General features: G+C 34.5%; 1 protein-coding gene across 2 annotated transcripts in view; it reads left to right on the top strand.

The window, feature by feature from the left end:
- The window catches only part of LOC114327390 (zinc transporter ZIP6), a 182,896-nt gene extending 169,973 nt beyond the window's left edge, over positions 1-12,923 (top strand). For both annotated transcript variants that reach the window (XM_028275989.2, XM_028275987.2), the window contains exon 8: positions 7,022-12,923. In XM_028275989.2, the coding sequence (XP_028131790.2) occupies positions 7,022-7,248 (227 nt within the window). In that variant the 3' untranslated portion in view covers positions 7,249-12,923. The remainder of the gene's footprint in view (positions 1-7,021) is intronic.
- Positions 12,924-15,950: the final 3,027 nt, after the last annotated feature.

Genomic DNA, 15,950 nt, shown 5'->3' with positions numbered 1-15,950 from the left:
TAGTGATAAATTAGTTCCGCTGTCACTTAATAGATGAGAAGATGAGTTCACGTGTCATTTAGTAGATGGCAGCAGTGATGTATTAAATGGAGACAGATGCGCGTTTGCCGGATTTTAAGAAAATCTACAAACAATTGAAAACGAGTTTTGTAACCACGGAAATACGATGAATCACGCGGTTTTGTTTAGAAAAGTGGCCCCACCCCCTCCCAGTACGCATTTTGGACCTTGTCTTGTTTGACTTTCACTTTCAATCATGATTGTATCACAGTGTCTTAACAATACAAATATACATTTTTTATGCTTGAAACCGTGACGTTATACGAATGGTTGAAAGTTAAACGAGGTTCAAAATGACTCAAAGTGTTTACTGGGGGATTATACTAGTTTTGACATAATACATAAATAACATCAGTAAGCTCTAGTATGTTATGTGGGGCGGATCTAAAAACAATTTCAGTTTTATTCACTTGCAAATTTAATTTCTGGCAAATTTAATTTTTATAGGGCCGAAAATAATGCATTGTTCGGATACAATTAGCGTCTCTTTGTAAAGACGATGACGTCGACATTTTTACACACATTACACATGCCAATGGCCATTAGTATTTGTTGAGGCATTATCCTAATAAAAAAATTGTAGTTAAAACAATATTGTATAATCATTGATTAATTTATGTCAAATATTTCCGTAAGTGAAAAAAAATATTGAAATTTACTGGAGTAATAATTAGATAAACCGATATGCAGACGATACAGTTGTGGTTGCTAGCAGTATCGACAGGCCTGTCATACCCGGGTACCTACAAAGAGCGAGTGAAAAAAGAGATTTTAACCATCAACATAAATAAAACAAAAATGGACACTGGTGAGCAAAACTCAAAAACCTGCCAGACAATTGAAAATAAAAAACCAATTCAACACGTAGAAGTATATGTATACCTTGGAACAGTCGTCAACTAGAAATGGGATCAAACAACCGAAATACGATGTAGAATTGAAAAGGCCAGAGCTACATTTAACATGAGAAATATATTCAATCATTGCGACATATCTGTCCCACTAAAAATACGGCTGCTAAAATGCTATGTATTTCCAGTCTTGTTGTATGGAGCAGAGACCTGGACAATAACGGAAACATTATCGAAAAGGCTAGAGGTATTCGAAATGTGGGTGTACCGACTTATCCTCAAAATGTCCTGGACGACTCACATTACCAACGTAGAGGTATTGCGCTGAGGAGAAAACAAAAATGAGAAATCTGTTTCACAATAGAAACGGAAACCTGAATACCTCGATCATATTATGAGACATGATAAATATCGTATACTGCCACTGACAATACAGAGTAAAATAGAGAGCAAACGTGGACCCAGAAGAAGAAGACACTCATGACTTCAAAACTTACGCCAATGGTTTGGACTAACGTGCCAATGTCCGCAACGGACGAGGCACATGAAGAAGAAGAAGAAGAATTTAAAATGAGATATTCTTCTCACGGTGCTTATTCGTTCCGAATGTTGGCGATCAGCATGGCTATCCTAACTTTGCATGTTGCTATTCGGAATAGTCTGTTTGTCGATGTAGGTATTGAACCAGTTTCTCAGATATATTCTTCTTCTCCCTGGTCCTCTCTTCCCAATACCTTGCCCTGAAGAATGAGTAGCGGCAATCTCTATTCATTCCTCATAACATGGCCAAGATATTCTACTTTGCGCTCTTTGATAATAATGTGTGTTAATAATCTCGCATTCCTTGCCCATTCTACGTAAGACCTCAACATTAGTCACACGACCCATCCACGAAATTCTTAAAATGCGACTGTATATACCACATCTTGAATGCCTTGAGTTTTCTTAAAGAAGTTTCGGAAAGAGTCCAGGCTTCTACTCACTATAATAATCTAGAAAATACATAAGATCTGATAATAGAAATTTTGTTAACAAGTGGTAAATGTGACTTCTGAAACGAGACTTCATCATTATGAACGCTGATCTCGCTTTTCCTATGCGTTGTTTTATTTCACTAGAGTGGTCTCATTGACTGTTTATGTAGGTACCAAGGTATGTGTAGCTGTCCACTCTGTCAATTGGTTGTTGGTTAACCAAAAGCCGTGTATGTAATATATTTCGCTCTTAATGACTACCATTACTTTCTTTTTTTTTTCGTATTGAAATTCCATGTTCACTACTTATGTCTTATATGCGCGACATTATTCTTTGCAAATCATCTAGGCTATCTGCAAAAACTACTGCGTCGTCGGCATATCTAATGTTGTTTAGATCTATCATCTAATCCAGTTTCCTCCAAGATAATTTATGAGTATGTGCAGCTTATCATGTTGTACTCTATCAAATGCCTTTTTGTAGTCGATAAAACAAATATATAGCACTTAGACAGTCAATAGAGCCTCTCGGGTGCCTAAGGGCAAGGCATTGCGGAATCAAATCTTTGTCCGTGATACTTGTTCTTCGCATTTTTTATATAGGTATTCTGCAGTATATTACTTTTAAAAATGTTTTAAGTAAGTGGTTCATTAGGCTAATTATTATTCTGCCTCGCATGTTGAAATGAGAAATGAAATGAAAATGTGAAATTTTCCGAGGAAAAAACTTTCCCTGTTGAAAAAACATTCAATATGAAAAAAGTTATTGTAGTGAGTCTGTTTTTCAATTGACTTACGTATTTTACATTTATTAAAAATACTAATTTTATACTCGATCTTCATTCTGAGAATTAGCATAATTCTTTTTTGGTCATTTAGATAGGCACTTACTTGTATTTCAAATAATTGCAAATTTCTTTAGTTTGAAATAAATCCTTTTGAGCAGGTAAAGAATTACGAATTGCCGTATAATACAATATTAAATAATAAACTATATCCAAATGAATGAACGTTTAGTATCTATTAATGAGAATTTACCCTAGGCAGGTAAAGAAAGGATTAACAACTGTCGTCTGTAAATGCAAAGTACGATTAAGATCGAGATGTGCCGAGCCTAAGTTGCAATACATGGCATCAATGCGGTGTCGTTCAGAGAACTAAATTTAATAATAAAATATATCTACGTGCTGCCATCTATTCAAAGAACTGTTAAACGTTAGTTTAAAAATTGGCCACCTATTTTGACCATAGCGTACTAATACCCCCTTAACTGTACCTAAAGATAAAAATTATAGTTAAAAGCTGCAATCTAGGGATTTTGTTGATATAACCGTAACAAGTTGGCATTGCTCTAGTGATAAATTAGTTCGGCTATCACTTAATAGATGAGAAGCTGCGTTCACGTGTCATTTAGTAGATGGCAGCAATGATGAATTAAATGGCGACAGATGCGCGTTTGCCGGATTTTAAAAAAATCTGCAAAACATTGAAAACTACTTTTGTCACCATGAAAATACGAATCACGTAGTTTTGAAACATTTTGGACTTTGTTTGAGTTTCAATCATGATTGTAACCCGTCTGTGGCTCAGTGGTAAGAACGCCTACCTTTGGACCTAAAGCTCGTGAGTTCGGATCTCAAATTGATGGAGAATTTTTCATTTTTATTAAAAATTAATAAATGCAAATAGTTTCTCTCCTTGTGGCATCGGTACTCACCGGAGGGACCGCAAACGTTCGGATACAGTTAGCGTCTTTTGAAAAGACAATGACGTCGACTTTGCTAAGTAACCAGACATTTACTCAATACACACAATACACATTACACTCATATGTGTACCTTGGAACAGTCACCATATTACCCATACCTTGGAACAGTCGTCAACTCGAAATGGGATCAAACAATCGAAATACGATCTATAATTGAAAAGGCTAGAGCAACATTTAACAACATGAGAAATATATTCACCAAATTCGACGTATCTATCTCACTAAAAATACGGCTGCTAAAATGATATATTTCCAGTCTTGCTGTATGGAGCAGAGGCCTGGACAATAACGGAAACATTAATGCAAAAGCTAGAGGAATTCGATATGTGGGTGTACCGACCTATCCTCAAAATATCCTGGACGACTCACACCACCAACGTAGAGATACTTCGCCGAGGGGAAAACAAAAAGAAATCTCTTTCACAATTAAGAAACGGAAACCTGAATACCTCGATCATATTATGATACATGATAAATATCGTATACTACAACTGACAATACAGAGTAAAATAGAGAGCAAACGTGGACCCAGAAGAAGAAGACACTCATGGCTTCAAATTACGCCAATGGTTTGGACTACGGTGACAATGTCCGCAACGGACGAGGCACACGAAAAAGAGGAAGAATAATTTAAAATAAGATATTCTTTTTCTCACGGTGCTTATTTGTATCGGATGTTGGCAATCAGCATGGCTATCCTAACTTTGCTTGCTGCTATTCGGAATACGAGTAGTTCGGTTGCCGATGTATTGAACCAGTTTCTCAGGTTTTGAAGCCAAGATATTCTTCTTCTCCCTGGTCCTCTCTTCCCAAATAACTTGCCCTGAAGAATGAGTTGCATCAATCTCTGTTCATTTCTCATAACACGGCCAAGATATTCTAGTTTGCTCGCTTTGATGGTGTTAATAATCTCGCATTCCTTGCCCATTCTACGTAGGACCTCAACATTAGTCACACGATCCATCCACGAAATTCTTAAAATGCTACTGTAATATTACATCTCGAATGCCTAGAGTTTTCTTAAAGAAGCTTCGGAAAGAGTCCAGGTCTCTACTCCGTATAATAATCTAGAAAATACATAGGATCTGATAATAGAGATTTTGCTACCAAGTGGTAAATCGTGACTTCTGAAACGAGACTTCATCATTATGAACGCTGATCTCGCTTTTCCTATGCGTTGTTTTATTTCACTAGAGTGGTCCCATTGACAGTTTATGTTGGTACCAAGGTATACGTAGCTGTCCACCCTGTCAATTGGTTGTTGGTTAACCAAAAGCCGCGTATTTAATATTTCTCGCTTACTGACTACCATTACTTTGTTTTTTTCGTATTGAAATTAAGTCCATGTTCACTACTTATATCTTATATGCGTGACATTATTCTTTGCAAATCATCTAGGATCTAGGCTATCTTCAAAAACTACTGCGTCGTCGGCATATCTAATGTTGTTTCATCATAATATAATCCCGTTTCCTTCAAGATGGTTATGAGCTTATCATGTTTTAGTCGATATGCCTTTTTGTAGTCGATAAAACAAATATATAGGTACGTCACAGTTGACATCACTGCACCTCTACATAAGCACTTGGACAGTGAATAGAGCCTCTCGGGTGCCTAAGGGCAAGGCATTGCGGAACCCAATCTTTGTCCATGATACTTGTTCTTCGCATTTTTTATATATTCTGCTGTGTGTCACTTTTAAAAATGTTTTAAGTAAGTGGCTCATTAGGTTAATTATTATTCTGTTCTCGCATGTTGAAATGAAAATGTGAAATTTTCCGAGGAAAAAACTTCCCCTGTTGACATTCGATATGAAAAAAAAATGTTATTGTGGTGACGCTGTTTTTCAATTGAAATAAATATTTTTGAGCAGGTAAAGAATTACGAATTGCCGTCTGTAAATACAATATTAAACAATAAACTTTCCAAATGAATGAACGTTTAGTATCTATTAATGAGAATTTACCCTTGGCAGGTAAAGAAAGGATTAAAAACTGTCGTCTGTATATACAAAGTACGATTGAAAGCGAAATGTGCCGATCGTAACTTCGAGTACGTGGCATCAATGCTGTGTCGTTCAGAGAACTAAATTTAATAATAAAATATATGTACGTGCTGCCATCTAATCAAAGAATTGTTAAACGTTAGTTCATATAATGGCCACCTATTTTAACTGCGGCGTGAACATACCCTCTTAATATATTTAATTATAAAAAATGGCATATATAAGACCCATAAATATTAAAAATAATACAAAAAAGCTTCAAAAATGAAATGTATTGTTTTGGTATTACTCTTGTGTAAACAAGGACTGTCCCGTAGGAGCTTCCAAACGTAGTTAACCATCATGTTCTCATTATATTCTCCTTGATATCGTTGTTCAAAGTTCCCCTTGCTCTTCTGAATATGCACCAAAGTTGCCTTTAAATTGATCTAAGTGAACATGTAGCATGTGTACCTTAAGAGACATCCTGCAACCCATGACTTTGAAGCTGCCAAGTATTAGAAATAAACTCTTTGTAATTGTCAGCCTTTGACAGTTTCGTAAAAATTGTTTTAAAAATTGAAAGGCCTCAGAATCTTGACGAAGAGCCTTTACGAACTGCTTCATGAGACTTAATTTTATGTGAAATGGAGGCATTAAAGCATGATGCTGCTTCACACATTTGAAACTCGCTCTGATGAGTCCATGATGAGTCTGCTTGTAGTGAAGCACATCGACTCTCTTATCCCATAAACAAACGTAACGTGGATATTTAGTGTCTCCGCCTTCAATTTGCACCAGAAAACTAACTATTTTAAAATTCTCCATCACTGACCAGACATACTCTTCATATTTTATAACTTGAAGCTCCATTTTAACGCTATCGTAATTTTCTTTGAGCATTGAAGAATGAGCCAGAGGAAGAGATGGACATTTATTTCCATTGTGTAGAACAACTGTTTTAAGCTTTTTGTAGATCTGCCAAACAAAATTTTTTGGCTCCCACTGTAATGAATTCGCCGTGAATATAGCAAAAAGAGTTTACGTCATTTTTATACCTTTTGGAAGACATTTTTAGGCTCCGCGATACATAAAATACGTTATTTCATTGTAATGCTCACGCGCAGACTACCATGTCAGTCTGCCACTTATCGCTTCACACCCCACAGTCCCCCTCATGCCTCTGGCGTCTTAAATGCAACGGCTCCTCAAACATCTGTCAAAACACCTTATATTTATTTTTCATATCTACAGGTACAAAAGCAAACTTTATTTAGTATTTATTGAGTTTCTGCTTAATTTTCGATGTATACAAACAGAAAATATTTACTAAATAACAAACTCAAGAAAAATTTTTTTTTGTTGACCTGTGTTATTTTTGTAGGTAATACTGAATACGCCAGTTCGTGGGTATTTGCTGCAGCTGCCGGTATGTTCATCTACATCGCTTTGGTAGACATGATCCCCGAATTAAGCTCTGCCCACGAAGACGAAGGCAACGTAGGACAAGCTCTGTTACATTTGGGCGGTTTACTTACCGGTTTGGGTGTAATGGCCCTTATCGCATTTTACGAGCATGATCTAATGACGGTTTTCAGCGAAGCTCATTAGGCGTGCTCCAGTGATATTTTTTTCTACTTATCAATAAGATTTAAGAGTGGTCTAAAGTGGTATCAGCGATTTTTTAAGGATAGTTGAACTGGTGTCGATAAAATGAAACGTTTTAAATATTAAACAATACGCTCTAATAGTCTAAGATCCGAATATAGATCGATCTGTACCCATCTGCTTGCCGGATGAAACATTTTTTTTATTAAATTTCATACATAGACAAATATTTCTAGCATGGGTGCCTATCAAAATCGTGTCATAGCTATCCTTAAGGGGGGGGGGGCCGTATGGGTTGAAATCAATATTTCAAGCACATTTTTTTTGAAAGTATGGTATAATTATTTTATTTTTAAATTAAATAGGCATATTCAGTACAATTAATAGATTATTCAAGGAAAAATATTGAAAAAACGGTGGAAAATTTTTAAAGACACTTCAACTCATCATTGGATAATGGTAAACAAAAAATTCAAAAAGATTTTATTAGCTTATGAGTTTTTAGAGGTAACGCTGTCAAGTTTTTTAGTTTTATCGACTTTGACTTTTTGATATCACTCGGAAGTCAAAACAACGAATTTTTTTTGCAAAAATGGGTGAAAATCAACATATTTATCATTGATCATTGTTAAACAAAAAATAAGCATTAAACAAAAATCTCGACAGCATTACCTAAAGGAATGTCTAAATAAAATACAGGGTGTCCAGAAACTCTACAGACAAACGAAGACAGGAGATTCCTCAGATAATTTTAAGACAATTTAACCCAATTCACCTAGTCCGAAAATGCTTCCTAAGGGAGCTAGAGCTCTTTGAAGATGGCGTCATGTAATTAGTTTTTCTTAAATACCTCCAGAACGCTTCTATTTAGAAAAACGAAAATTGGTATGCTTATTTACTTTCCAGAAGTGAATCTATTCCGCCCATTGCGAATTTCTAGTACGGGTCATAGGCGTCCGTTTTGGGTAGGGCAACGGTTATTTTATCGCCTAACTTTTTTGTCTTTAATTTTTAAGCATTTTTGACTCTGAATTATTAAATTGTGAGGTATTCTTGTACTAAAAGGTACTCTTACTTTAAGTCGATAGGGTACTCCGTTTTCTAGAAAAATCGATTTGAAAATTTTTCGTTCTTTGAATTTAAAAAAAAAGATTAAAAAAAACTATTTAGAAAGATGAAAACTGGTACATTTATTTATATTCCAGAGATTAATCGATTTCATTAACGGCGAATTTCTAGTACCGGTCATAGACGTCCGTTTTGGGTAGGTCAACAGTTATTTAATAGCATAACTTTATTGTCTTTAATTTTTAAGTATTTTTGACACTAGATTATTCAATTATGATATATTCGAATACTAAAAGTTACTCTTGCTTTAAGTTGGTAAAATACATCGTTTTTTTTAAATTGTTTTCAATTTTTTTTTTGAAATTCCCAAAGCTAAAAACTTTGAAATCGATTTTTCTAGAAAATGGTGTGTCCTATCGACTTAAAGTAAGAGTACCTTTTAGTACTAGAATACCTCACAATTTAATAATCCAGTATCAAAAATGCTTAAAAGTTGAAGACAAAAAAGTTATGCGATAAAATAACCGTTGCCCTACCCAAAACGGACGCCTATGAGCGGTATTAGAAATTCGCAATGGATGGAATCGATTCATTTCTGGAAAGTAAATATGTATACAAATTTTCGTTTTTCTAAATAGAAGCGTTCTGGAGGTATTTAAGAAAAACTAATTACAGGGCGCCGTCTTCAAAGAGCTCTAGCTCCCTTAGGAAGCATTTTCGGACTAGGTGAATTGGGTTAAATTGTCTTAAAATTATCTGAGGAATCTCCTGTCTTCGTTTGTCGGTAGAGTTTCTGGACACCCTGTATATACAAAATTCCAGGTGGGTCGGTCAAGTAGTTTTTGAGTTACAAGGTCTACAGCCTTTAAAAAAGGTAGTTTTGAGGAAAAGCGTTTAAAGCATTGTGAACTTTATTTTCAATTATTTTTTGTCTGTCAAATCGTAAAATGATGCACACCGGAATATCTTTTTGAATCGCGGAGTAATTTACAAAAGAAAATGAGAACAGCTGTTGACCGTTGTTCAACAAGCGAGTCGAAGGTAGGGATATTCTATACTATCTCCCTACCTCCTACTTTTGACTTGCTTTGCAGCAAGTTCGCGCCAGCGCACTTGAGCGTGGTAAGAAACGTCAACAGCTGTTTTCATTTTTTTTGTAAATTACTCCGCGATTCAAAGACATATTCCGGCGTGCATCACTTTACGATTAGACAGACAAAAAGAAATTGAAAATAAAAGTTGACAATCCTTTAAACGGGTTTTTCTCAAAACTGCTTTTTTCAAAGGCTGTAGACATTGTAACTCAAAAACTACTTGACCAACCCACCTGTAATTTTGTATATATTTACTTTAGACATTCCTTGAGGTAACGCTGTCGAGTTATATTTTTCACAGTAATAAATATGTTGATTTTCACCTTTTTTGCAAAGAAATTCGTTGTTTTGACTTCTGAGTGATATAAAAAAGGCAAAATTCGATAAAACTTAAAAAGCTTGACAGCGTTACCTCGAGAAACTCATAATAATAAAATATTTTTGAATTTTTTGTTTACCATGATCCAATGATGAGTTCTGATGTCCACCGCAAAATTCATTATATTTTGTGGTGTCTTCAAAAATTTGCCACCGTGGCATATTTTTCAAATTTTTCCTTGATTAATCTATGAAATGTACTGAATACGCCTATTTAATTTAAAAATAAAATAATTCTACCATATTTAAAAAAAAATGTGCTTGAAATATTGATTTCAACCCCTACGGCCCGCCCTAAGGATAGCTATGACACGATTTTGATAGGCAACCCATGCTAGAAATATTTGCCTATGTATGATATTTAATAAAAAAATGTTTCATCCGGAAAGCAGATGGTACAGATCGACCTATATTCGGATCCCGTACTATAACGTCATAATAATTATGTATGTTTCTTCGTGTTGTACAATAAGTTAATTTGATGATATACAGACTGAATGAAGACATAGGTACTTAGAATTCGTGCTTTCTGATCATTCTGGTATCAATCTGACAAAATCCAATTACTTCAGATAATATAAAAGAGTCGATTAGATTACAAAAAACGTAAAGTTATGTTCATTAAAAAAAATCTCTTATTTTAAGGCAATTAAAATTAAGTTTTAGCTTTTTCCGATAGATGGCGCTAGGTGAATACGTGCTACTCGGCAAATAAAAAGCAATTTTCGTTATAAACTACCGTATTGTTTCACTTACACCTATTGATGTCCCTATCCCATTAAAATTCTACGTACCTTCTATATCTATAATACACTGAACAGCAAAATTAACGCACCACTTTAAAATTGGGACATTTTTGATGTCTCGAATTTCCTAAACCTGTTGTCCGATTTGAGTGATTTTTTAATTGTGAGATCTTGTGGGTCCACAAAATGGTTCCTCCCAATGTACAAGCTTTACACAAGTTTTGCAGTCAAATTACTACTAAAATGCTAAAAATAGCTTAATAACTTTAAAAAACTTATAATGAAGTTTTGTGGAACTATAAGTATAATGTAAACTAGTGGATTCTTCCTCTTTCCTACTACTTTTCCTCTTTATATTTAACCTACAATATTATGAAAGACGTCAGTTACCATTTACCATCTGACCAAATATAATAATGACGTCATATATAATCGTCACTACTTCTAGCCAATAAATGCTCGCTGTAATAGGAATGGCATGTCAAAATAATCTTTTATTCCCATTTTTTCAAATTTAGAATATGGCAACAAGGGGAAAATTGCGTGCATTCCTTATTGTTTGACTTCTAGATTATTAAATGGTAATAATTAGGAAATTGCTGTTATCCCGTGAAAAAAAAATTTTTTATAATACGTTTTGTAGGAAAATTGGGTGAAAGGCAGGAATCCTATCCACTAGACCAATACTTGATTTAAGATATTGATATAAATATTTGACATATAAGTTAGATCAAAATGTTATTGCATTATTTAGATTTAAAATGGATTAAAATAAAAAAAGTCAATGGGCCCAGGTAAAAGCCGTTAAATATTGCATTGTCCACGAGTTCTGAGCTATTCTGCAAATTTCAGATGTCTAGCTAATGGAAAAGTATGTTTAAGAGGAAACAGTAGCGATCAACAGGTAGCGAAAATGCGTTCCAAGATTGCGGCTGTAATTTTGAATATTTTTTCGAGATATTTGGCACACGTATTCGTAATATAATAAAGAATGGCGGTACAGAGCCCAATTTAAAAAATATATTAATATGTGGAAATTACTCTGTAATTAAATACAATATTAAAAAAACGAGCCTCTACCGCCATTAAGAAGAACAAAAAAATAAACTTTCTTCAAATAAACTTTTTTATCCGATGCCTAGATTTTGTGTCATTTTGGAACTACTAATGAAATAAAAAATTTTAGTAGTTCCAAAATGACACAAAATCTAGGCATCAGATAAAAAAATTTATTTGAAGAATGTGTATTTTTTTTGTTCTTAATGGCGGCACAGGCTCGTTTTTTAATATTGTATTTAATTACAGAGTAATTTCCACATATTAATATATTTTTCAAATTGGGCTCTATACCGCCATTCTTTATTATATTACGAATACGTGTGCCAAATATCTCGAAAAAATATTCAAAATTACAGCCGCAATGTTGGAACGCGTTTTTGCTACCTGTTGATCGCTACTGTTTCCTCTTAAAATCGATTACAAGATTTCGAATCGAGACACACAACAAGTAAAGTACATAATACAGTAGAACGTCAATAATCCGGATTAATTGGGACCGGACCCCATCCGGATTATCGAAATTACCTCAAAAAAAGACCAGTCTACACATTAAAGTACAACAAACGTTTTAAAATTTTATGTTTTCTCTTGTACAGTAATAGAGGTGAAATTAATCAAAACATTTTTTTTATGTTTAAACACTGTATTGTAATTAATTTATAATAGGACCATGTGTACAGTAAAAACATCAGACACTATTTGGGCTTTTAAAAAAATGCGTAAAATATTTTTGAACTGCGGTAGAGGTTCGTTTTTCGCAGCGAAGTTCTTGATTTATTTTAAAAGAATCAGATATTTTTGGTAGATACAAATCCGGATTATTGACGGTCCGGATTTTTGACGTCCGGATTATCGACGTTCTACTGTATGTAAAAAGGGTTAAAATCACTTAATCGACAATAGGTTTAGGAAAATCGAGACATCAAAAATGTTATATTTTTAGTGGTACGTTAAGTTTGCTGTTTAGCGTATTTAGATAAAAGACACATAAGAATATAACTTTTTAATTTTAAAATACATACACCAGTTTACACCATCTTTAAAAAAATCCATATATTTTTTACTTTTTTAATGTGAAAGTAGCTTACGCAAGTAGGACATTGTATTATTTTTTTTATTTTGTATTAATTGCACTTACCTAGACTTTTTTAAGTTACCGACTGTTTTGTAACATTTTTTTTTGATAACGTTAATTATTTTTAGGAATATTGGATTACTTTCGCCAACTTGTATTAGAATAGAAGTTAAATTCTATTTATTTTACTCTTTTATATTTTTTGTCTTTCCTGAAATAATTCATGTATGTGAAATCTCAATAAAGATTATGTGTAAATCTATTTTTTTTTATTGAAGTGAAAACTTCTTTAGGGACGTTGTGCGATTTTTGGATAGGGGAAAAAGCATTAAATTCGCGACCGTCATCGCGACCGTAATCGCTTGCTATATTTTGCATGTACGTATATATAAATTGTATAGAAGTACATATTTAAATTTAAAATAAATGTAAAACCTATTTTACGATGGGGAAAAAGGATTTATTTTGCGACCGTCATCTCTTCAGCGAAATAAATTTTGTACGTATTTATATTATGTATATGTATACATAAATTGTATAGAAGTATTTAAAATAAATGTAAAACCTATTTTGGATGGGGAAAAAGGATTTATTTCGCGACCGTCATCTCTTCGACGAAATAAATTTTGTACGTATTTATTGAAGTGAAAACTTCTTTAGGGACGTTGTGCACTTTTTGGATGGGAAAATGTATTAAATTGGCGACCGTCATCGCTTCGAAGAAATAAATTTTTGAAGTGAAAACTTCTTGAGGGACGTTGTGCACTTTTTGGATGGGGAAAAAATATTAAATTAGCGACCGTCATCGCTTCGACGAAATAAATTTTTGAAGTGAAAATTTCTTTAGTGACGTTGTGCACTTTTTAGATGGGGAAAAACTATTGAATTACTGTCATCGCGACCGTCATCGCTTCGGCGAAATAAATTTTTGAAGTGAAAACTTCTTTAGGGACGTTGTGCACTTTTTGGATGGGAAAAAGTTCGACGAAATAAATATTTGAAGTGAAAACTTTTTTAGGGACGTTGTGCAATTTTTGGATGGAAAAATGTATTAAATTAACGACCGTCATCGCTTCGATGAAATTGATTTTTGAAGTGAAAACTTCTTGAGGAACGTTGTGCACTTTTTGGATGGGGAAAAATTATAAAATTAGCGACCGTCATCGCTTCGACGAAATAAATTTTTGAAGTGAAAACTTCTTTAGGGACGTTTTGCACTTTTTAGATGGAAAAAAGTATTAAATTATCGAACGTCATCGCTTCGACGAAATACATTTTTGAAGTGACAATTTCTTTAGGGACGTCGTGCACTTTTTGGATGGGGAAAAATATTAAATTAGGGAACTTCACCGCTTCGACGAAATAAATCTTTGAATTGAAATTTTCTTTAGGGACGTTGTGCACTTCTTGGATGGGGAAAAATGATTGAATTTGCGAACGTTATCACTTCGCTGAAATAAATTTTGTACGTATATAAATTATGTGTATGTATATATAAATAGCATAGGGCATACGCATCGCGTATATGATATAGGTATAGCACTTCTTTTTGGACGGGGAAAAAGCATTGAGCTCGTAATTTATTTACTATAAGAAGTTTTCACTTCTGTCAGCACTCCCACGAGTGCCTTACAATTTTTTTTATTATTTTAACATTTCAAAATGACAAATATGCAATCATGGTCTGCATAAAATCATCCATAACTCCAAAACGTTTGCCCTCTCCATTTATTAAAGATGTTTGAACATATTAACAAAGTTGTGTTCAGCTGAACACAATTTCAACCAGACCCGAATTTCAACCATAAAATAGAAAAGAAGTTCGAGAAGTTCTAAACATGAACGATACGATGTAGGACTAAAAAATATAAAGGAAATATACATGAAAACATAAGTACCCCGAATAAAGTACGTGCCTCCTAGTGGCGGGATACGGGCAACAATACATTGGCTTATAGGGCAGTCCTTACAGTAGGGATCCTGGCCTATACAGAAAAATGCAGGCGGGTGTGGGGTAATACGGCACTTTGGTTGCATTGGTGGTGTATTGGCTAAACGTGCAGGGCAGGGTATGGTGCTGATAGAAAAGGCATTCTCAGGCATCAAATATCCAAACAAAATCTTTTCAGGCCATAATAATGAAAAGACCTTCTCCAATGATATAAAAAAAACTTATACTGAAATGATGGCATCTCCTGACGTAAAATAGCCTCCGTTCGGATTTCTGGGTGAGGACTATCTCAGGGGGAACACCATTGCAGGTTAGAAAAATCAGGATAGGGTCGTGGAATCTTGGTAGTCTTACAGGTAAGTCTGGAGTTAGTGGATGCGCTCAAACGAAGGAGAGTTTAAATTGCTTGTATTCAAGAAACTAGGTGGAAAGGACAAAGGGCGAAAGAACTAGGTGAAGGTTGCAAATTGTGGTATGCAGGGAGTAGTAACAATAGAAATGGAGTTGGTATAATTGCTGATAGTGAAATGAAAGATAACGTAGTGGAAGTTGTAAGAACTAGTGATATAATGATGTCAATGAAATTTGTAATTGATAAAGATGAGGTATTGAATGTTGTGTGTGTGTATGCTCCTCAAACAGGTCTGGGTGAGAATGAAAGAATAGCTTTTTATGACCAATTAGGAGACGTCCTGAGTGATATTCCGTCAGGAGAAAGTTATAATAGGAGGTAATTTCAATGCACATGTGGGCCAAGCCAAGGCAGGATACGAAGCAATACATGGGGGATTAGGCTTTGGAACTACAAATGAAGCTGGAGATGATATGCTTGAATTAGCAACAACACTGGATATGGCGATTGTTAACACATTCTTTAAAAAGAGAGAAACTCATCTTATTACGTACAAAAGTGGACAACGTCAATCCCAAATAGACTATTTCATGATAAGGAAAGAAGACGTACGTGACTGCAAGGACTACAAGGTAATAGTTAGTGAGACAGTAAGCCAACAACAAGCTGCTTGTTCTGGACATTGAAGTAAAAAGAGAAGCTAAACCAAAATATCGGAGAGGACCACAAAAAATCAAGTGGTGGATGCTAAAAGATGAGAAGGAAGGCCTATTCAGGGAAAGAATAGTAGACAAAATATGTTGGAACATGAAAGGAAGCCCTAATACAATTTGGAAAAAAATGGCAAGTAGTAATAGACAGACTGCTATTAAAATACTTGGGAAAACGGTAGGAAAAAAGTTTGAGGATAAAGAGACTTGGTGGTGGTCAAACGAAGTACAAGGAAAAGTAAAAGAGAAGGGAACATTATATAAAAAGTGGC

This window comes from Diabrotica virgifera, chromosome 4 (genome assembly GCF_917563875.1).
Source record: "Diabrotica virgifera virgifera chromosome 4, PGI_DIABVI_V3a".
NCBI classification, from domain to species: Eukaryota; Metazoa; Arthropoda; class Insecta; order Coleoptera; family Chrysomelidae; genus Diabrotica; species Diabrotica virgifera.
The sequence above is the reverse complement of the archived record's forward strand: the minus strand, read 5'-3'. Positions and strand labels throughout refer to the sequence as shown.